The sequence below is a fragment of the Tachypleus tridentatus genome, chromosome 11 (genome assembly GCF_004210375.1).
Source record: "Tachypleus tridentatus isolate NWPU-2018 chromosome 11, ASM421037v1, whole genome shotgun sequence".
Lineage (NCBI taxonomy): Eukaryota > Metazoa > Arthropoda > Merostomata > Xiphosura > Limulidae > Tachypleus > Tachypleus tridentatus.
The window spans coordinates 76,651,706-76,674,885 of NC_134835.1; the positions used below are offsets into that span (position 1 = coordinate 76,651,706).

Sequence of the window (23,180 nt, forward strand, 5' to 3'; positions counted from 1 at the left end):
ACTAACCATTACAAAAGCAATCTACATATTCAAATAAGTATAAAGCACTGTGTATAATTCTTGGCAAAAACTAAATGTCATTCCAAACACATTAATATTAAAAGTTGATTGTTTTGGCAGATTGTTTATTAAGTGTAGAAAGGAAAGTAGTGGGAAACTCTCAGGGCATTTGTATCAGAGTTACTTTGCTTTATATGTACAACATTTTGTTTAAAGTACTTAAGTTATTATACAATGTGTAATTCTCTAACTGACTCAGTTTTACAACACTGTATTTCTGTATGAAATTGTCACTACAGAATCTTCTGTACTGTTTCATTTTTGCAGATAACAGGAAATTTAAACATGCTTGTAAAAGCTAGCACTGGTCTTGAAACAAACATTGTAGCTGTTGAAAGGTGTTTAGAATACTCTCAAATCCCAACAGAGGTAAGTAAGATCAGTAAAGCTCTCCTTATAAAGTTCTGTTATGTCTTTATTCCACTGAAACTACAAGAATTTCCGTAATGAAAAAATAATCATAAAAATTGCTCATGAAAAGGTGAACTAGTTTCCTACTATTATATGTAAACATTTATGTTTTTCTGACTAGTTTCACACTTTTGTAAAACTGTTTCACCAGATAAGGTGATTTTTGTCTGTACATAAAATCTCATTGTCTTTACAAAACCAATATGGTAATAAAAGTTCTTTAGATACCCATTACATTATTAATGTGTAGCTAAAGTTGTGTAAATAACCAAACATTTTATCCTTTGCTTTAATTCAGTGTACTTTGTTATATTTGATTATGTACAATTGAAACTTAAAAGTTATTCTACGTTTTTTGTTGGTTTTGTTTTTAAGTATTGCTTTACATACAGAAAAATATTCATGCAAGGTATTTACTCATAGTTCGTTATCACATAATTTTAACAAGATATGTGAGTGTTTTTTATTAAATTTATTATAAGAATTCTTGGGTGAAAGTAGAGTGCATAACAATTTAATCAGCCACACCATATCTGGAATATTCAGTAGTGATGAGGCTTATTTCTCGAAACTAAGACTTTTAATTTATTTAACCTTACTAAAAATGCTCAATGACTAATTTTCATGAGTTTATTTTGTTTAGTCTCACTTGTTTAGTATTGCACCACACACTTATTTCACTTCAGTTTTTGTTAATTTAATATTACTTAGTTTATTTTATTTTGTTTGAATGTAGTTTTGTACAGTAAAGTAGTTCTTCACATAACTAGGAATTTGTAATAGACAATACTGAACATTTGTTTTCCCTTAACATTAAAACCAGTTTAATGTTGCATCACACGAGTTCATCTGTATTACCTTAATATTATGCCATATAGTATTTTTTCTATTAGTTTATTCAAGTATCATACAGCTTTTTACTCTTTACTTTTGTACTGTTTTAGTGTTGTATCACAGAACTACTTCACCAGATATCTCCTTGTTTATTTGTCAAACAGCATTTCAGTATTTATGTTCAAAACATTTTCCACTATACAAATGGAAAGTTAGCACAACCTAAAAGACAGAGACTCTTGGAAACCATTTGGTTCAAGATACTCTGACATTCATTCTAGGCCATTTTTACTATTATAACTTTGGAAAATGCTAGGTCCACATGATTTTAGGTCTCATAATACTATGATTTTCTGTGTTCAAGCACAGTTTCTTTAGGCACAGTTATACCTACTGTCTACACAATTTTAAATTGTCAGGAATGTGTAATATGTTAATAACCTGATATTTTAAATTTTAAAAATTATGCAGGTTTTACTTGTCATAATGTCAGTATTTTTTGTCGTCTGTTACTTGAGTACACAATTACATGGTGCAGCAAGTTCGTCCTTTAATGATTTCAAGTTCTTAGAACTTCAATTTGGCAAGCACTGCATTGTAATTAATATAAATATCATTTATACTAGGCTTGTTTATTGTGAGAATAATTATACAATTGTAATATTTAAAATATAATAATATGGTGTACTAAATTCAATGAATCCATCAATCCATGCCTATAAGTTTAAAACTACAGTTTGACACAATAGTTTAAAACCTCATTTTTTAGCAAAAACATTGCCAGGTCGTCAGGATTTTTTGCAAAAATCATCATTACTCCTTACATAAGACATAAATTAGCATTCCTTTAGTTCAAGAGTTTAATTCTACAATAGCATCATATGAATTATTTATGTAAGACCACAAGTCATTACCAAAATTATCTATTTAAACATATAATAGCAATTTATTATCTATTAACCCCTCTTCCCCACAAATATCTAATGGCTACTTCTGTTAAACACAAGCTCAAAATGTGTTATGACTGAATATATGAAATCTGTTTTGCAACATTTGTTTGACTATATTAGATGAAAATGAAAGAGTCCAACAAAAACAAAGTTCCCTGAAACTCTGGCTTATGACATCCAACACTACTACCGAGACCTGCCAACCAAACATCTCAGTCTCACTTTCCTGTATACCTGCTGAAGAAAAATCAAGTATTTTATATTGCTGACACAAGAACTGATAGAAATACTTCTGTCAAAGCAGCCAAACTACCAATGCTCTTATAGGATCATGCCGATAAAAATGCATTTGAAACCATTCTAACCACAGAAAGTGTTAAAACACTCAAAATATTAATTCTTGATGCCCGTAAAAATAAGACAGTTATTTTCTATAATAAAAGTAATGTCAAAGGCAAATGAAAAGCTAGCAGTTAAAGTGGATTTCTTTATCTTTCTACACATATGCAGATGTAAAAAAGCTTGCACTTAGTGTGCACGCATTTCTAGCAAGAATGGTTGTGAGTGAGTGAAGTTGCTTTACAATATGGAAACTGTACATCAGGCCAAGATTGACTTTCAGTATCTAACACCAAGTACTTAGAAGGACTTTTTCCAGGGTATAGTGGAAAGTGATAGGGAATGTCTTGCCAAGAAGCTGTTTACTGATACTTCATTGCTATCTCTTAGATGTGATGGTACTGTGGACCACAATTTATGTAATGGCAAAAATCTTGTGATGCTAAACTTTATCTTTCGGGCACCAGTAACATTTGCAGCTGTGGCACAAAAAAGTTTGTGATGCTGTTGGAAATGCCTGAACCATGACAATTTAATCGGCAGCAACTAGGCATATCTTTGTGTATACATTCTCCCTGGTCATGGATGGCACTTCTGTAAGGACAGAAGATAATACTGGTTGTTGGGTATTTTCTGAGTCTAAAATGACTGTTTCTTTGTTAAAGATTTGGTGTGGGGGTTCGTAAGTGTAATCTTGCATGACAGCCAATGAGTAGCTTAGTTGCTGAAGTTGAACAAACATTTAAGTGTCTGATAGGTCTTAGCACGTTTCCATGTCAGGCCTGAGATAAAGAGAACGTTGAAGCAAATAAATGCTGACTACTTGCAATCCTCAAGGCTTTTTGAGATTAGGTGGACAGAGGTTTCTTTTGTATTGGTAACTCCTGTTTTAGTTTCCTGGCAGGCGATTGTCCTCTACATACAAAAATCAGAGAAAAAGGCTGCATCTGGCTTTCTTGCACACCTTGATGAGGGCAAAATATGCTTCCTTTGTTATTTAGATAATATATTTACAATCATTAGTAGATATAGGAAATGTTTAATTGGTGAATGGGTCCAGGCCATCACTCAGCAGAATAAAAATGTGATGTTGAAAGGAATTCAACTTATTAAAAAAGTGAACAAACCAATACAAGGACCTCCACTTTTATGTGTATAACAGGTGAGATGTTGATGTTGCCATTAATAAATTAATTGACTTCCTCATTGAATTCCTGACTCAAGGTTTAGCAACTTTTGAACTTTTGCAGCTTATGAAGTCTTTTGCCACTCTGCAGAATTCAGTTAACCTGAAAGATGTTCGAAGTTATTTGATCAAACCTCACTTTGACAGAACTCTCAAATATGAGGAAATACCTCAGCATGAAAATACTGAGAATCTTCACAGAATGATCTTGTCCGAGCTAGTTTATTTTCTTGCAACATCTTATAAATACAGAAATGTTACAACAATTCTGGCAGGGCTTGTGATGGCAAAACCACATAGTGCAGATGTAGAATGTCTCATTAGTACATGTCTTGTGTTAAAATCTCTCAACTGAGACAGAATGTCAGTAGATATTGAAAACCAATACCTTTACATGTATTGCAGCATGCCACTGCTGTTAGAAGGAGAGTCTATGGCATCGGTGCTCCTTTGACTCAAGAAAAAGAGACAAAAACCAATGACGCCCCAAAAGCCACAGAATAGACATGGTTTAAGGGTATATTCCCAGAAGCATGCAAGAAAAATAAGTCAAAAGGCTCAGATTCAGTGTATGACATGATACACTCAATACAAAAGAAATTGGAAAATCATCATATGGAACTATTTTAAAGATACACCTAAAACCAGCAAAGACCAGGCATGGTTCAAGAATATAATTCCAGAGACATGCTTATAATGACTTTAATTTTTATCAAGGTAGCTTCTACTTTAACTTTTAAAAACATTTTTCAAGGATTTGAATTGAAGGAGCTAAATGAAATTAATCACCAAAAATTTGATTTGATGGTATAAAATATTGTATTAATAAACATTATTGTGTTCATTGATTGCTTTATTTTAATGAAAAACCTTATAATCCAATTTGCACATAAATTTAAGTTCCACTGCATGAAATAGTTTTCCAACTTCACATGTTGTGTCCAGCTGCATGTTAGAATAAATTCTGGAGCATTTTATTCTGTAGATATGTACTGAGTATTGCATCATAGAACTGATAGCCAAATATCCTTTCACAATTATGAATTTATTGAGTTTTGCTTATTGAACTAACTTTCTTGATTTGCTTTAGGCTGGATGGCACATAAACTCCACAGTTCCTGATGACTCTTGGCCTGCAAAAGGAAACATACACATGGAAAGTTACACCACCAGGTATCGTCAAGGTCTGGATCTCGTACTTCATGGTATAACTTGTGACATTCAGTCTGGAGAAAAGGTAACATAGTGATGCATTGGAAATGTCCATACATGCCTGAGCTTAAACAAAACTTGAAACATGATTATTAAGTAAAAACATGTAAATAACATTTATTTCTACTAGTTCTATAAGAAATATCATGTTTGTAACCTGTGAGTTTAAGGTTTCATCAAATCTAAGGTTGATTTTTGCAAAAGAATTACCTTAATAAAATACTTTTTGGCCAGATTGGAATTGTAGGAAGAACAGGTGCTGGCAAGTCATCTTTAATACTTTCCCTTTTTCGAATCATTGAAGCAGTGGATGGATTCATAACTATTGATGGAGTAAACATAGCAAGCATAGGATTACATGACTTAAGGGCCAAGTTGACTGTTATTCCTCAGGTATGTCATTAACTAATTCATATTAGAAATTTGAGTTTAAGAATAATGTGAAACCTTGAAAATTAAATCATGAAAAGTTTTAAGTATTATAATATAAGTATTACTTATAAATTGTCAATATTGAGTGTATAGAAATAAAAAAATTTGTATCAAAGTGCTGATAAATGAATAGAGGAATTTTGCTGTCTTTCACTTCTAGAATGTTAAGTATGTGGTAAACAGTAAACATTATTCAGTGATTATTAAATATTTTTCTTAAATTATAATAACAACTGATACTTTTGACAGAATACCATTATAATATTATTATTGTTACTATTGAAATGTAATAATTAAGAAAAGCTTACAAGATTAATATGTTCATGTTGAAATTTCCAATGGATGTCTTCCATCTGTTTGGAGACAAGATTCCAGTTTGATAGTGAACAACATACATCCACACTAAGCCTTCCTTTAAACATTAGCTTCTTTTTTTAATCTTTATAATTTAAAATAATTTTTGCACCACTTCTAAGAGCTGTAAAAACAATTATCAGGATATAAAAGATTTTATTAACTTCACACATTTTTATGAAATTGTAGGATCCAGTGCTATTTACGGGTACACTTCGGATAAACCTTGACCCATTAAATAAGCACACAGATGATGAACTATGGAAAGTCCTGGAACTGTCTCACCTTAAATCTTATGTCTCTTCTCTGGATGGTGCACTAGAATATCAAGTAGCTGAAGGAGGAGATAATCTTAGGTATGATGACTGTCGGTGTAAAGTTATATTCTCATATTCTACCACTCCTTGAAAAAAAACAACTTCCATTTGGAAAGAAAAAATATATCTACGGATATAATACTGCTAGTTTGTTGTACTTTAATATTGACTTTATCAAACACTTAAGCCTTTCTGTTGTTTATTCTTATTTTATTGAAGTTACTTTTTGCATAAACAGAAAATTATTTTATTTGATATCTGGCTTCAATGTAAAGTTATACAGACTTGTTATTTGTATTAACTCTGATGGTGCTGGTTATTAAAAACAATAATGATGTGACATGCTAATTACGCAATACAGTAAGAATATTATAGATGTAAGGCAGTTGATTCTGTGCATGACAGAGAAAATACAATAATGATTTTAAAAATTACTTCTAATATCTACCTTATACATATTTTACGTGAAGTGGCTGTGAACCTCACTGTCAAAATGGTTTGAAGTGTTTCATACATATTTGGAGAAAAGTGAATTATTCATAATAGTGTTGTAAAAAAAAAAAAAAGACCTATAATAAAAATTGGTGTTATTACATTGTCTTACATATAATTTAAGGACAGACCTTTTGGTCGATGTAGACCATCCCCATCAACTAAATTAAACATTTGATTAAAGATAACACATTAAATGTATTATTAAAATGCTTAACAAGCCTTCCCCTAAATTAGTTGCATTCACCATATGTGAAGGCTACTTATTCCAAAGGCTGAGCACCCTATTAGAAAAATAAAACATCTCAGCTTTTATATTTTTGTCCAATAGTCTAACCATTCTCACCATTAAGTGTGATATAAGGCTATCACTGTCAGTTTCTTTGATGATTATAAACACCTAATCCAATCCTCTCTTAGCCATAGTTCACTTTAATTTGTTTGTGTTGCTGTTCAGATAACCTTTTCTATTTTTCCTTATTTTTGAGGTTGATATTCCAAAGTTTTTGTGGAAAAACATTCTTTAAAACTAAAGTACACACATTTTAACTAAAGAACGTACACAGTATAAACTCTCTCCTCTATTGATAATCAACTGGCTCGTGTTTTCATTTTGTATTACATGACAGTGTTGGTCAAAGGCAGCTTGTGTGTTTGGCTCGTGCTTTATTGAGAAAAACAAAGATATTGGTGCTTGATGAAGCAACAGCTGCTGTAGACTTGGAAACAGATGATTTTCTCCAGTCTGCTATCAGGAAAGAGTTCAAAGACAGTACTGTGTTAACAATAGCACACAGACTCAACACCATCTTAGATTATGACAGGTTAGACATAATTTTATCAATTTATAGACAATACTTTCAAATACTCTTGATGTAGAAAATTCTTTAATACGTAATAAGATCACCTATCGAGTAAGCAGTAGATTATTTAACTTGAAATTATATATATATTAATCATTTTTTTAATTTAGCAAATTTGCTATCAAAAGAAATAAAGAATTACTGACTCACTTATGCAGCAAACTTATTTTTAACAGGCCCCTTATGAACAAGAGGGTGGATATTTTTGCTAAATTAAAACAAATTACCCAGTCTGGTTTTTCTTAATTTTAGCTGAAAATTTTTTGACATTTTTATTTGCTGAAAAAGCAGCATTTCCCACACTCTTTTTAGTATTGGGGCTGCAAAAAAAGTGATTTGAAGTGGTGAAGTGACTGAAATCCATCAGTGCATCACTGGTTTAAGACCAAGCACAAAAAGTATGGAAGTCTCCAAATGGCACACAGAAGTATTCAGGAACCATTTAGAACCACCTTGGTAGGTGTTATGCAGTAAACTGAGTACAGTATTATGCTTGTAGCTGCTTTCAAAGTGATCCTATCTGCTGATTATCATGATGCTTTAATTACCTACCAAATAGCAGATGAAATCATTTGTATCTCACTTGAAAGACAAACAAGTGCTAGCAGAAGAGAGGCATAAAAGGTAGCCAACTGCTTAATTAATGATGCTGAGAATGTGGCTTTATTGATATATACTGAATTTACTTCCAGCACGTAGACCTTCGTACTAGCTAGTATGGAGACTTAAAGATGCTGTATTTTACTTAAAAATTTATAAAGAAATGTGAACCTGTCTCAAAGATGCACCCAGAACCACTCTCTTTGAGAGCTTTCACAGTGAAATTACTTTTAATAATCAACAAACTGTAGTGTAAAAAGACACCATTTGTTCCTGAGGGGCATATTAAATATTTAGGCAAAATGTAGGAAAAATTGTCTTATTCTGTAGCTAAAGAACCATATTGAAATTCTAGGCATGATAATGGAAAAGTAAAAGTATCCAAATCCTGCTGAAATATGTTTTTAATGTATTGCTTAAGATTAGTTTTCAGTCTTCATGTAGTATTTCCAGAACAAAGCATTTCTTTTGTGATAGTGCCTTTTTATTTTGATGTCTATAACAATTTACTTTTATCAACTATGAAACAGTTCATCCAATATAACAGTAAACATTTGAGAAGTATGCCTAGATTGTTACATTGCTTAACAGTGTTGATTATAAGAAACTGGTATGGTAAATCAGTATTTGATTTAAAAAAAAAAAAGTTCTCAATAGGCATTTCAAGTTTTGTCTTTTCAAGTGTCTTGAAATAAAGAACAGTAAAAGAATTGACACATTATATAAATGTTTTATGTGCAAGCTTTTAACCACATGAGGAACCAATTTTTAAAAGAAATAAAAAACGTTTCTATTCCTTTTTATAACTTGAAGATAATTGATGGAATATTTTCATTATATTTATCCATCTTTGAAAAATAATTTTTGTTTAAACTCTTAATGTAGTTTAAGACCATTTTATTACCTATGTTTCATCCTATTGTGTTATATATTTCTAAATATTCTGTAATTTTTTTTTTTCCAATTTCTTCCACATTATGAAGCAATATTTCCTTTTTCTGACAGAATTATGGTACTTGAAAGAGGAAAAATAGTGGAATTTGATTCTCCAAATCAACTACTGAATGACAGTAACACCAAATTTTATGCCATGGCTAAAGATGCAGGCCTGGTGTAAACAACTAAAATCATAGTTTTTCTTCCATCTACTGGAATTGAAAAATCAAACATTAAAATAACCAAACTGACATATATGTGCCAATGAATCTATGTTATAGAACCTAAGTATCAGTTTAAATTTTAAAGCGACAAACATTTATGAAACTATTGTATGGGATATTTAAAAAATTAAACCAAATAGTGATCAGTCTAAAAATAAACATTTATTTAATTTAATATATATCACTTTCCATGTGTTCATACCAAAAAACTGCACACTTCCTTTACAAGTTGGTAAGAGAACATTATTGAAGTTTTTTGAACATTGCTTTAATTTAAGAAAATGTGTTGAAAGCTACATATGTCTAGTACACTTTAAATTTGTAACTCGGAATTTAGTATGTTCTGAAAATAACATCAGTGTAAGCACACAATCAGGTTATTTTTTCTCCTGTTTGGACTTTATGTAGTTTTGAAAATTAATGAAGTAAAATATCCTTATGTTGAAATAAAGTACTGTCAAATATTCCAAGCAATCACACAAATGAAACACAAGGTTTATTTTTCACTATAATTTAATGAACTTAATATAATCAGTATTATCATAGGAATTGTCTATGACAAGAAAAATTTACTTTTAAATTATTTTAATGAGCTCCAATTTTTTTTACACATAATCTGTTTAATAATTCATTGTAATTGTGACCAACTGTCAAAGATCAAATTAAATGGTTGGTTGGTTAGTTGATTTAGTGTTTTATGGCACAAAGCAGCTACACTATCTACCCCAAACATCTGGTAAAAGTTAAAATTAAAATAAATTTTATAAAATTCATAAAAGGAAATTAACGTAAAACAAACAACAACACATAAACAGCATAAAATCAATATTTACATCTAGTCCACAATGTTAAGAGAAAAACTACAGTAATACAAGATATAAAGGGCTTTCTGTAGCATAACTGTAACTATCATAACTCGCCAGGAACACTATCAGGTAAGTATAAAAATCAGCATCAGTCACCTGAAGTTGGCCTTTCCAGTCCTGGTAAAAATTTAAAAGTAAATTTACTAAAATTCATAAAAAGAAATTAAGGTAAAACAAAACAAAAAATATAAATTGCAGAAAAACTACAGTAATTCAAGTTGTAAAGGACTTTCTGTAGCATAACTTGCCAGGAAGACTGACAGGTAAGTATAAAAACCACCATCAGTCACCTGAAGTTGGCCTTTCCAGTCCTAGTTCCGAGTTATTATGCCCATTTTCAAAAAGGATAGCAATAAAAAGGTTTTAAAAGACATGGAGCAAAATTATAATAACTCACCAGGATGACTAAAGGGTAGTTCAAACAGCAGCATTAGTCACCTGAAGATGGATTTTCCAACCCTGGTTTCGAGTTATTTAATGTTACAGCTATTTTCTTATTTCAAATTGAATTAGATGGACTGTGATTCTTAAAATGGAACCACAGTAAAAAAAGGGTTAATGTATAAATTGAAAACTTAAATGGCATTAAAAAGATTAATGTCCTTTACAAAACTAAAAACATTTCCAAGGCAGACAGTGTTGCCATCAACCAATAACACTGTCTAATGTTATGGACAAACCTTGGAACAGAACATGTTTAAAATAGTACTATCCTTGAAAGTCATAACGACGACAAGAAAGTAAAATGTGGCTTATTGTGACCTGAGTGTCACACAGACTACACACTGGTGCATCAGTTCCAGGTAAAAGAAAACGAGTTAAAAATCTGTGACCAATGCATAGTCTAGTTAAAACAACTCCTCCTTTCCAATCCTTACAGAAGCAAGGCAGCCAAATTCCAATATGGGTTTGATTTGGAAAAAAGTGTTTTTGCATTGCTCACTCCAAGTTGACTGCCAGCTGAATGGAACAGAGCCTTGAATACAGGACCCTAGTCCATGTATGGAACAGACACAGCAGTGATAGTGCCAGAGCAGATAGATTTAGCTGCGAGCTCATTCCTGCAAATACCAATGTGGCCTGGTATTCAGAAAAACTGGATAGAAATAGATGTTAAAGAGAAATGGGCCAGTTGATTTTGAATATTGGTGAGAACAGGGTGAGAACTAATGTGAAGCAATTTCAGGGCCAGTAGTGAACTAAGCAAGTCAGTATAAATAGTGCAGTTTTAGTACTGCTTAGCTTCTATGTGATCCAGGGCAAGAGAAATGGCATATAGTTCAGCAGTGAACACAGAAGCTGTAGAGGGAATTGTGCACACAACCACCACACCACAACAAACAATGGAAGAGCCCACACAGTCACCTGATTTCAAACTATCTGCATAACAGGAATGGAAGGATGGTTCGAAAGATATTTAGCGAATTGCAGAGAGTATTTTCAATCAGGAGTGTCTTCTTGTAGTTTAAAGGAATCTTGGGATCCTTCCCAGGCTTAGAGCCTGGCACCAGGCATCAAGAAAAACAATCAAAATAATAGCAGGAGACAGATAGCACAGCATTTCATAGTGTACATCATCAGGTACAACCAATGTACTGCCAGACTGATGAAGGGCCAGTTTGAATTCCACCAGTGTAAAAGGACAATTATAGTCACAGAGACAATCAGCTCAGAAGGAAAATGGTGATCACTCTGCCCGAGTCTTTATAGCTAAGAAGGTGGAAGAACAAACAGAAGTGCTAGATACCTGGCAAAAGCTTTCACCTAGAATATTGGTGATGCTCTGGGTATCAGCTACTTCCTGGCCATCAGAGAGCAAAATTGAGAGGGGGGACAGAATTATATTGCCCACTAACCTTTCCAATCTTGTCCCATATGACTTTGGAACTGGTGGTAGAAGATATGCTGCTTGTGAGCTTAATCCAAAATTCCTTCTAGCTTTGGCATATTACCCACCAAGCATATGCACAGGCCTGCTAAAAAGCAAGGTGGTTTGAGAGTGTGGGATATCTACAGAAAGTATCCCAGGCCCATTTTTTAGCTTTCCATGCCATGTGACAGACAGGATTCCATCACGGATGAGGACATAGTGGAAAATGTGTTGAGGTTTTAGGAATACATTGAGCAGCTGCTGGTATAATACAGTCACTTACTGCTGCCACACAGTCATCTACTGATGGCTTACAGATGATGGCAGAGTCAAGTTCTGCAAGAGTAGTGAAAGAGGGCCAGTTTGCATGATCCAGCTTCCATTGGGGCACATGGGTTTGGTGGCATCAATCATGACCAGTTTCTCTCAAAATGATAGGAAAATTATCACTGCCTCATGGATTATTATCAACCCTCCATGAAAAATGAGAGAATAATGAAGGGGAGCAAATTGAGAGATCAATTGCAGTAAAAGACTGACTTGGTACATGAAAATAAGTAGAAGAACCAGTATTGAAAAGAGAAAGGTTGTGATCAGAGATCATACACTCTACATAGCAATCCCTACTATCAATATCAGCACTTCTCCAGAGGGGATGATGTCCATTAAAGTCCCCCAGAATTAAAAAGGGACAAGGCAACTGTTCAATGAGAGCATCAAGGTCTGATTGATCATATGTCTCTCCAGGTGACAGGTAGAGAGAACAAACAATGATGGTATGAGCCAAAGAAACATGGTGGGTTGAGTAGCAAAGACAGAGTGGGCACATGCTGATCAACCAACAGTGCCACCTCTCCATGCACTCATCCATTGCACAGCCTGTCATTTCTGTACAAAGAAAACTGCCAAAAGGTGACTGTATTGGCAGGTTTCAGAAATGTTTCCTTTAAGGAAAGACATACAGGATATTAGGAAGCAATCAGTGTTTTGATGTAATTCAGATTAGAACATAAACCTCGACAGTTCCATCAAATTAAGGTGGCCATTTTTATTTATATGTAGGTGAATTGGGTGGAGAACTCTTCTGTTTACGACCATGTCTTTCTTCCTTACTGTCCTTATTTGAGGGAAGTCTATCGATCTCCATGGATCCTGCTCTGGGTTAGTTGGGCATGTCTTTGCTGTTGGAAGGGGATTCCAGTGACTGAGGACATGAACGAATGATTGTTTTGCATCTTGGGGTGGGAGAAGAAGATGTATCTCAGGAAATGCCTGTACCTGGAACCAAAGGAAGTGGATCTTGGGATTTATTGGAATGTATGCAAGGAATAGAGATGGGTGTTGAAATTGATTTATCAACTTTTTTAACCATGGAGGTCAAAAGACTTCTCATATGTTTTGAGAATGATTCTTTAGGAGGCACAAAGAGATTTGTATGCACTCCCGCCGTAGTTGTTGAACAAAGTGCAGCAGCATACGTCCGAGATGAAGTGTTGGACAGCAACTTTTGAGCCCCAGAATCAGTAATGTTATGAGTCATTTTCAAATGCTACACCTTTTTTTCTTCAAACCATTTAGGGCAAGAACAAAAGTAGGAAGGGTGAGAGCTATTGCAATTGATGCAATGAGGCCCGGTTTCACATTCATAGGCATCATGGTCCTTGCCACTGCAACAAGCACATGTGAAGGAACCACGACATGACATCTTTGAGTGATGGAACCGCTGAAGCTAGAAACATCGGAGAGGGTTCGAATGTACAGCCATACCCTGCAATTAAGATAACCTGCCTTGATGGTGGCATATGGATGTGGTGATGTTAACATCAGAACAAGGATACTGGTGGGCATTGTAATTCCATCCTTGCGAGTGGAGATGGACCTCACTGCAGAAACTCCTTGAGTGGAGAAAACAGCAAGAATCTCTGACTCAGGAATTTTCTTCAAATCCCTTTCAACAATAACTCCTCGTGATGAATTCAACTTAGCATGAGGTGTTACTTCAATAGGTATATCCCCAATTGCCTTTGAATGCAACAGGAGTTCACTGTGTTGAAATGTGGATGTTTCCACCAATATGTTCCCAGATCGAAGCTTCTTTACTGACTTTGTAGAATTAGCAAGTCCTTTCTGAAAAAAAAAGGAGACATTTGCCGTAAAGGTTTTTCTGAAAGAGAATGCAGGATAAGAAAATGAGGTACAACAGGTGTTACAGATGTTGAAGATTGCTGCTCAGAATTTTCAAGATGTGGTCATTTACCTATGGACTGTTTTTTCACTATTTTATTCAAGTTTTTTTTTTGGAGGATCCATAATAAAAAAAAGGAAATTTCGGTGCCCACTGACCCCTATAAGGGGATGCACTACAATGTCAAACAAGGACACTGCAGCAATGCCAGGGTTTTGTGAGCAATATACCCAAACAAGCATCAGATACAATGTCCATAACACATGTTGAGAACATCCAACACTTGTACTTCTTTGTTGACCCTAGCGAAGTGAACCAACAGATTGACCCAAGAGGGGCCACTCCAAGGCTACCAGTCTACAGGACTCCAAGGTCAAAGTAGTATGTTAGGGTTGGACCTCTCAAACACCAGGATCCTCCCCTTCACTAGTTGCCATGCATGGCAAACACGTGGGTGGATGTTTAGATCCCAGAGGAGGCAAACTGAAAGAACAGAACCTTCCCTGGGAGATCGTTTCACCACGTACAGGAATCCACATCAAGGGGGATCAAATTAAAATTCTATGTTGAAGACCATAGTTCAAGCTATAAAAAATCAATATACTTGTTCTTCTAAACTTTAGTGCTGGTGATATTGGTTACAAAGGACTTAATAAATTCTGTTAATAATAATATATATATACCTGTAAGATTGATTTCTTTACTTTCAAAAAGTCTTTAGCAAGAGATGCTCTAAGGTTTCAGGTTTTAAACAATTTGACTTCAGATACTTTTGAACATACATATGGTTAAATTAGTTGCATTCTGATTTAATATCAGTAAAACAAAAGTATCTTAAATAGCATAATTTCATAAAATATGAAAAACAGCTTAAGAATATTCATAGAAGAAAACTGTATTAATAACACCAGTAATAGCATTATTGGCTGTTACAATCCGTTTTAGATTACAGCATCAATTCATAAAAGAAATCTCACTTAAATAACATAGGTATCATCTAATAGGTAAAAATACAATATTTACTGTATTAACATTGTAAATGATAAACAGTGACAATCCTATCATAAGAATAGTGTTTTCAAGCTCCCTGTTTAAAATGTTACATGAAAAAAACTTTTCATATTTGACCATGTTTTCTTGCTACAGTAAAACAGCATTGGGTTATCTGCAGTGTCTGCCAAGGGCAATTGAACCCCTGATTTTAGTGTCACAAGTACAAAAGCTTACTGCTGTCCCACGAGGGAACAAAGGTGTTTCTAAGTTAATCATTAAACAATATTTTATACACAGTACAACATACTTTACTGTCAACAACAGGAATATTCTTCACAGTTAGGCCAAACAAATAAATATTACAAGATTCCCCAGGCATTTTATTTTCAGAAAGCATGCAAGCAGGTTATGTTTTCTCCTGTTTGGACATTTTATATATATTTGAGAATTAATGAATTATTTTTTCTATGGTTAAACTCTAAATGACATAATAAGCAATATTGTAATCACATACAGTATTAAAAATGTGTTGTTTTTCCAGTTGAGTGAAACAAAAACATTAATGCAACAGTTTAAAATGTACAGAGCAATCCAGAGAACCTAATAATTTATTTTGAATTACCTTATATTTTACCTCTAAGTAAATTTTGAATGTAATGACTAAATAATGTTTTAATTTACATCAAATCTAAATGATAAGAGTAGTTTCAAAGCTTTCTCCTATTTCACATACTATCTGTAACATGTACATACAAACACAATTTCAAAACCTCAACAGTGTACCAGTGTTTCTCTAATGTTTATCAGAGAGAATATTAATCTTATAGCTTTTCATACATGAAAAATGAAATTTAAACAACTCTCAAGTGCTTTCTTTCTAGTTTTTACATTGATACTCTGTGCTTTATATAGTGCAATTATAAACTTTATTTTAAACATTTTCTTCACACAAATACACAGTATTCTGAAGATATTTCAGCAATATATTACTGCTATGTTTTGTTCAAATCAATCCAGGCTAAATCTACTCTTATAAATTCTAAGTGAACTGAGTAGAAAGAAGAGTTGATGTATGTTGATTTTAGGCTTAAGATTTTTTGTTGTTTTCTTACAGATGTATCTAATATATGTTCTAGATATAAATGCAGACTAATTTCTACTAGATTTCTTTGTGGAAGTATAATGACTGTAAAGCTCTTAAGAAACTACCAAATGGACAATGTAACAAAACCAAATTATTTGGTTTTTTTCAAAACATGCCTCAAAATGGGTCACTTTCACAATAAAATACAAAACTCAGAGCTCAGCAACCAGATTAATGGTGCTTCTTCTTAAATACTCTCTATACACAGCTTGTTTGGTGACTGTAAAATCATGGTTCTTCAAAAACAATTCTTTTAAGTGATCCTTGTTGGTAATGGATGAAAGGGAAGTCTGATGAATCTGAAACTATAATAAGTTGGAACAAAACACAATGGCTAAGTCAGAAGCAGTAATTTTGCTCAGGCCACTGCATTGCATAACCTAAGTTGTAAAGAAAACAAGTGAACACAAATTAATCTAAGAAAGAAATACATAAAACAATTATGTTATCTTTCTAATTACCATGAAAATATAAACAGGTTTACGCTTGAAGTTTTCCACGTTTAGGACAGAAAAATATAATATCTGCATATATATTTACTTTGTAATAGTTAAAATTTTTATTAATGTTATAAATATTTCTTAGAGTCACAAAAAACAGAAATTTACTGAGAATCTTTTTCTTATCGACTAATTTTGAAATACCTATTATAACAAGGGAAAAAAAACACATTGACACAAAACATTTACAATTATTACTTCTAACAGATGGGTTAAAATAATATTTAAAAAAAATACAAGTGTATTTAGTAGTGTCTGATTCAAAAGAAGCAAGGAAAATGCTCAATATAAAGTTTCACATCTAGCTAATGCTCTATAAACAAAAGAATTTGTTAGCAAAAACTTTATACCCATTGTTATCACAAAGGTCGTAAATGAATTCATTGGAACACATATAGAAATAAAAAGCTATTTATCAGTTTGATGAAAATTACAGAACACTAATCAAAAATAAATGCACTATTAAAGATGTTTACATCCAGCTGCATCTCTGGGGTGTAGGTATAACTATGAGTAACAGTGAGTGTACTTGTCAAGGACAAATCCTCAGCAGATAAAGATTACAAGACATGAAAAGTGTCATAGTTGATAATACTAAAATTATTAAAGTATGATCTGATAAAGATATTGCACCAACTAAAAGCAAAAATTTTCTCTTCCTGAAAATATATTTATTATAGATACCTCTAAACAAAGTTTAGCTATCTTTCTTCAAATGTCTTGCATTCCACTAAACTTGAGGCAACTTCACATAACTTTACATGAAATGCACAATTATATTGTGATGTAGTAGCTCACAACATCATTGTAATGCAGTTTGGTAGCTTCATAACATTAACAGAACACTTACTTACTCTCATTTTATTTGCTGAATAAAACTAGGAAATCAGAACTTTGACCAGTGTGAATAGATTGACTGTCAGGGGGCTGGGTTACTGTCTTGTTGCAATATGGCAGCAATAGTTGGTTCTGTGCCACAATATTTGGTCCAAGTGCTGAGATCATCCCCCAACCATTGCATAACTCTCTCAAGCTATCAACTTAACCATTAAGTTTTTAGCAGACTCAAATAATAAAAACACGCATCTGTTCACATTTCCCATTAAACAAGAACAGCTATCACTGTAGTAGTACATTAATCAACCAGTTACAGGTTAAGAATTAAGATAACCAGTGGCATTAAAGAACTATTCATCATATATCAGTATATACAGGTCAAAAGTAAAAATTTTAAAGTTAAATTCAGTTAGGCTTCTATGAGATAGAAGTTTAACAAGTAGTATAGGATAAAGATAACCTTATTTGTCAAGGAACTAAACATGGTTCCTCCTCACCACTGATTGGCTCTTGTATCAGAGTGTCATGTTCAAGTGGGATGGGGAAGTGAAACTGCTGGTGTGGTCCCTTTATGTTAAAAGTTTAATTTAATTTAAATAAAACCAAATAATGCCTTGTTTGTTTCACTCCTAAACTGAAGGCTATAATAATATAACTCATATAAATACAATAAACTTGTAAAGGATAAATACTGGGAAAATATTCAATAATATTCCAAAAGCTTAAAAGGAGTTGAATTTTACAAATAAAACTTAGTATAAATCAAAATAATCAATAAATACAAAGTATGCTACATTTTCTTCAGTTCTGAAACAAGCTAATAGATTTGATTTCACTTGAACAAACTCAAATATTGTATTTGACAGGAGAATAATCCTTCGCTACTATTAACATTAAAACCTAGATAAAGTAATATTAGATAATAAATATGTCTATAGTATATAACAGGTCAATAATAGCACATGTACATTAACAAATGGACAAACAGCATCCATTACCATGGCTATTAAGGCTTCTAGGCACTACCATTACTGTACTGCCAACCTCAAGCTAAACAAACCTACTTGTATGGTACAACTCAATTGCAAGCTAAATACAGTAGAATGAGCCATTACATACTGTAAACTAATGAATACACTTACATGAAAACAGATTAATATACAGCAAACAGAAGAGGCAGAAGTCGTAACTGACTTCCAACACCAGCAGCCATTTTCTCTTCCACTAAGTCATTATACAGAAAGCTGAGTACGTTGTATCAAAACAATTTTGAATACAGGAATAAGCAAGTCAAGGAACAACCAGGGGCAATACAGTCATAGAAGAATGCCATGTATGAGAACTATATTTTCACATTACTTAACATTATATAGACAGTGTGATACCACTTAAAACTGATTACTTATCAGAGATATATATATGACAGCCCTTTCCAACACAAAACATTCATACACTCAGATTATATAAAATGTTTTTAGACTGGAAATTTTGAGTTTCCAAGAAGGATATACCTCTCATGCTTGACTGCTTGGAAAATGAAGGAATAAGAAACAAACCTGAACAGCAGGTCAAACTAAAAGAAATATGCAAGAAGCTGTACCCGAGACATTGTAGACAAAGTATGATACCTTGTAACATGCAAAAAACTAAAATCACAAAAGTCAATGGCAAATGCTTCCCACTAGCTTTAGGTAACAATACACAGCATAATCAAAAAAATGTCCATATGGATAAATGAAGCAAGTAACATGTACACAAACTGTTTTTATAATATATCCACTTAACCACCACATACTTCAAATAGATGGAAAAAACAATGGGTATTGATGCTATTCCATACAAAAACATAATGGTCAAGTAACCTGACACAGCACTAATGGATTTCTATAATACTGTAGTGTTGAAACTGGTGCTGGGAAAGTACCATCCTAACACATAAGATAACTTATGGAAAAATTTCTGGGAGCAGTAATTTGCTTTGGACATAACAGTCTCAAGCTGGACCCTTTTGTAATAGCAATGTAACAACATGGTGAAGCTTCAAAATTGCTCTAATATAATATACTCAATGCCTGTGAGTCTTGAAACCCACAACAACTAGCACCATAAGAAAATACACCCAGACAAAATCCAGTGCTTTTCAATGTTATTTTAATAGGCATATGAAGTTAGAACTGCAAAAAACAAACAAACATTCTAGCTTTACATATACATTAATTATATCTCTTTCCTCCTCCAGTTTCTCTCAAACTTCTTGTTACAGCTCCTTCCCTCATTCTTTCATTTCTTAATTTATCATTCTTGTGCATGTATTTCAGCTCCACTAATTCTTTCAGCTTCAAGCGTTAACTTCTCTTTATTATATCCTTGCTGCTCCTTCCTCCTGTATTCAAATCTCCTTTTTCCTGTTTATCCTTTATCCTCTGAACTTTTTTTGTTTGACAGAAACTTTGATGAGGTTTTTCTTGGCATTTTAAAAGTCTAAACATACATACTACTTTTCTCCTAATCAAATGAGAGTTTAAAGTCATGTATTTTAAAACTTGTAAAATAACTTATTAGTAATCAATGGTAAGTTGTGGTTACAACAAAAATTTATTGTTTGTAATTGTTGTTGAAGTTAAATAAAAGGTACTCAAGAACTATTTGTGCTCCCTTACTTTTGAAGTGATAGACTAGAGAGAAGGCAACATTACCAATTCTCAATCATTAGGCTACTCTTTACCAACAAATTGATATCACATTATAACATCCCCATGTCTAAACAGGTCAAGTACTAACTCCATATAAGTATGCTTCATGAGCATCCAGAACCAGGATATTTATAACAATATCTCTATACAATAAGTACACTTCAGGATCATCAAGAATTACAATATTTATAACACTGTCTGTACACAAGTATACTTCAAGATCATCCAAAATTACGATATTTATAGCACTGCCTGTACACAACAAGTATGCTTCAGAATCATCCAGAATTAGGATATTTATAATACTATCTCTGCACAAGTATACTTCAGGAACATTCAGGACCATGATATGTATAACAATACCTCTATACAAGTATACTTCAGGAACATTCAGGACCATGATATGTATAACAATACCTCTATACAAGTACACTTCAGAAGTATCCAGAACCAGGATATGTATAACATTACACCTTTATGCAAATTAATTGAAACAAATGGTAATTTTACAATATTTTCAGCATGGCGGCCAGTGTAGGCTCGCTGGACCCACTGATTTCCTTTAATAGTCATTTTTTCACACAGACGGCATCATTAGCTGTGTTTTGCAGTACGGTCGATCTATTTTTGGGATATATGACGAAATTTTGAGGAATATTACGTCATTCGAAATTGCGTTAGAAGGGCAAGGAGACCAGTAAAAAACAACTTCTTACCAACTCAATAAAGAAAAAACGGTATCAATGGGATCTAAAATACAAGAACTGGGTGCAAGAACTATGGAGTAAGGTGTTACTCAGTGACAAGACTCATTTCTTCGTACAGGGTCAAAGAAGTCTGCATGTTCACAGATCTCCAGGCAAGAAACTTCGAGAATCTCACATCAAGCAGTTCGTAAAACATCCCTTGAAGAAGATGTTTTGGGGCTTTTTCAGCTACTATGGCATTGGAGGCTTACATGTTGTAGAAGGTATGATGCGAGGACCACAGTACATCAAAGTTTTGCAGAGAAGAGTCATTCCAGAATTGAAAAAGAGATTTCCAGATGGATCTGGCATTTTTCAGCAAGATATGGCTCCATGCAACACATCAAAACTTGTGAAGAATTTTATGACTACAATGCGAATAAAGGTGCTGGACTGGCCTGGAAACTCTCCGGACTTAAATCCTATTGAAAATCATTGGGCAATTTGTGAAGAAAGACTTCGGGGAAAACACTGTACTACAAAAGATAAGCTAATTGAGGCCATAATTGAGGTGTGGTACCGCAATCCAAAAATTAATAAAGATTGCAGTCAACTTGTGGACTTGATGCCAAAGCGGATTAATGATCTTCTGAAAAATAAAGGTGGTCATATCATGTATTATTTTGTGAGTAATTTTTGGATTCTCAAAAATAAAACACAAAAAATTGAAAAAATCGTAATTTTCCATCTTGTTTCAATTAATTTGCACAAAATTGTATGTCTATACAACTAGTACACTGCAGGATCATCCAGAATTAGGATATTTATAATACTGTCTGTACGCAACAAGTAAGCTTCATGATCATCCAGAATTAGGATATTTACAATACTGTCTTGTACGCAACAAGTAAGCTTCATGATCATCCAGAATTAGGATATTTACAATACTGTCTTGTACGCAACAAGTAAGCTTCATGATCATCCAGAATTAGGATATTTACAATACTGTCTTGTACGCAACAAGTATGCTTCAGGATCATCTAGAACCAGAATATTCATATATTCCACACAACACACACAGCACACTTTTGCAGCACCCAGAACCAGTGTACCATGCAAATGTCACAAAGCTCACTCTCTTAAAATACACTTCACATTTTTAAAATTTAAGTATTCTCCTAACACCAAATAAGGAACATACTACCTTTATTTAAAGTCTGTACTGATTGAACTTTATGTCACTCTCCTAGAACATTTCACACTTGTAAAATTTAAATTTTATTCTGATATGTAATATGGAACATACTAACTAAATATATTTAAAGTCTGTGGTTACTGAACCCTAGATGCTACTTTCTGTAGCAGGTTTCTGTGAAAAAGACCATCTGCTGTTTTTTGGGATGGTTATATAACTTGTATTCTATAACAACTGTGTATGTGGAATCACTCCATGACTATCACACAGAGCACAGATCCAACTTGGTGAGTCCTAAGCTACAGAGTAAATGTGGATTGTGAAAGTATTTCAGACCAGTTGGTCTCTGCTGCTGAAGAACCCAAAGTGTATAGTAACATTTTATACTCATTTTCATCATTATCATTTTGACATTTAACCTCCTGATAATGTTTATTTATTATTTTAATACAACTACTACCAACAACATCCAATTATTTCAATATGGACATTTTCTCAGATTATATGCAGTTCATTATATTTGCTTTTCATTTAAATACAGCTAATAATTTTTCTAACTTTTAACCATATTTTACTTTCAGTTCATTAACAGTTTAGTTTTTATCACTAAACAAACTTTCTCTTCTGTTTGTTGCATTTTACATACATCTTTTAGTTTATCCCATATCATCTATTAAAATCACCTGTCATCTAAGCAATACACCTGTGATCCTTTTATAGTTGGACTACTCAGATGATATAATCTTGTCCACTTTTGTTCCTACATCACAAAATGAATTAGTGAATGAACTTACAAGATATTAATGATGAGAAATTAAAATAATACCTTTATAAAGATGTTACTTAATGTCTCAAAAGAACCCATTCAATTGACACTCTTAGTACATGAAAATCAGGAATACATTTTTACTTTCTTATAAGAACAGGAAATCTCCTCTTTTTTAGTATTTCTTACTTAAAAATTTTGAACCTCAACATGGCTTAATTTTTCTTTCCATATT

The 23,180-nt window shown here is 33.1% G+C and overlaps 1 protein-coding gene across 8 annotated transcripts in view; it reads left to right on the forward strand.

Annotated features, from left to right (window-relative positions):
• LOC143232508 (multidrug resistance-associated protein 1-like) overlaps nucleotides 1–9,369 on the forward strand; it is a 55,965-nt gene extending 46,596 nt beyond the window's left edge. For all 8 annotated transcript variants that reach the window (XM_076468068.1, XM_076468063.1, XM_076468065.1 and 5 more), the window contains 6 exons: nucleotides 328–429; nucleotides 4,871–5,017; nucleotides 5,227–5,385; nucleotides 5,968–6,134; nucleotides 7,217–7,411; nucleotides 9,056–9,369. In XM_076468068.1, the coding sequence (XP_076324183.1) occupies nucleotides 328–429; nucleotides 4,871–5,017; nucleotides 5,227–5,385; nucleotides 5,968–6,134; nucleotides 7,217–7,411; nucleotides 9,056–9,167 (882 nt within the window). In that variant the 3' untranslated portion in view covers nucleotides 9,168–9,369. The remainder of the gene's footprint in view (nucleotides 1–327; nucleotides 430–4,870; nucleotides 5,018–5,226; nucleotides 5,386–5,967; nucleotides 6,135–7,216; nucleotides 7,412–9,055) is intronic.
• The last annotated feature ends 13,811 nt before the right edge of the window (nucleotides 9,370–23,180 follow it).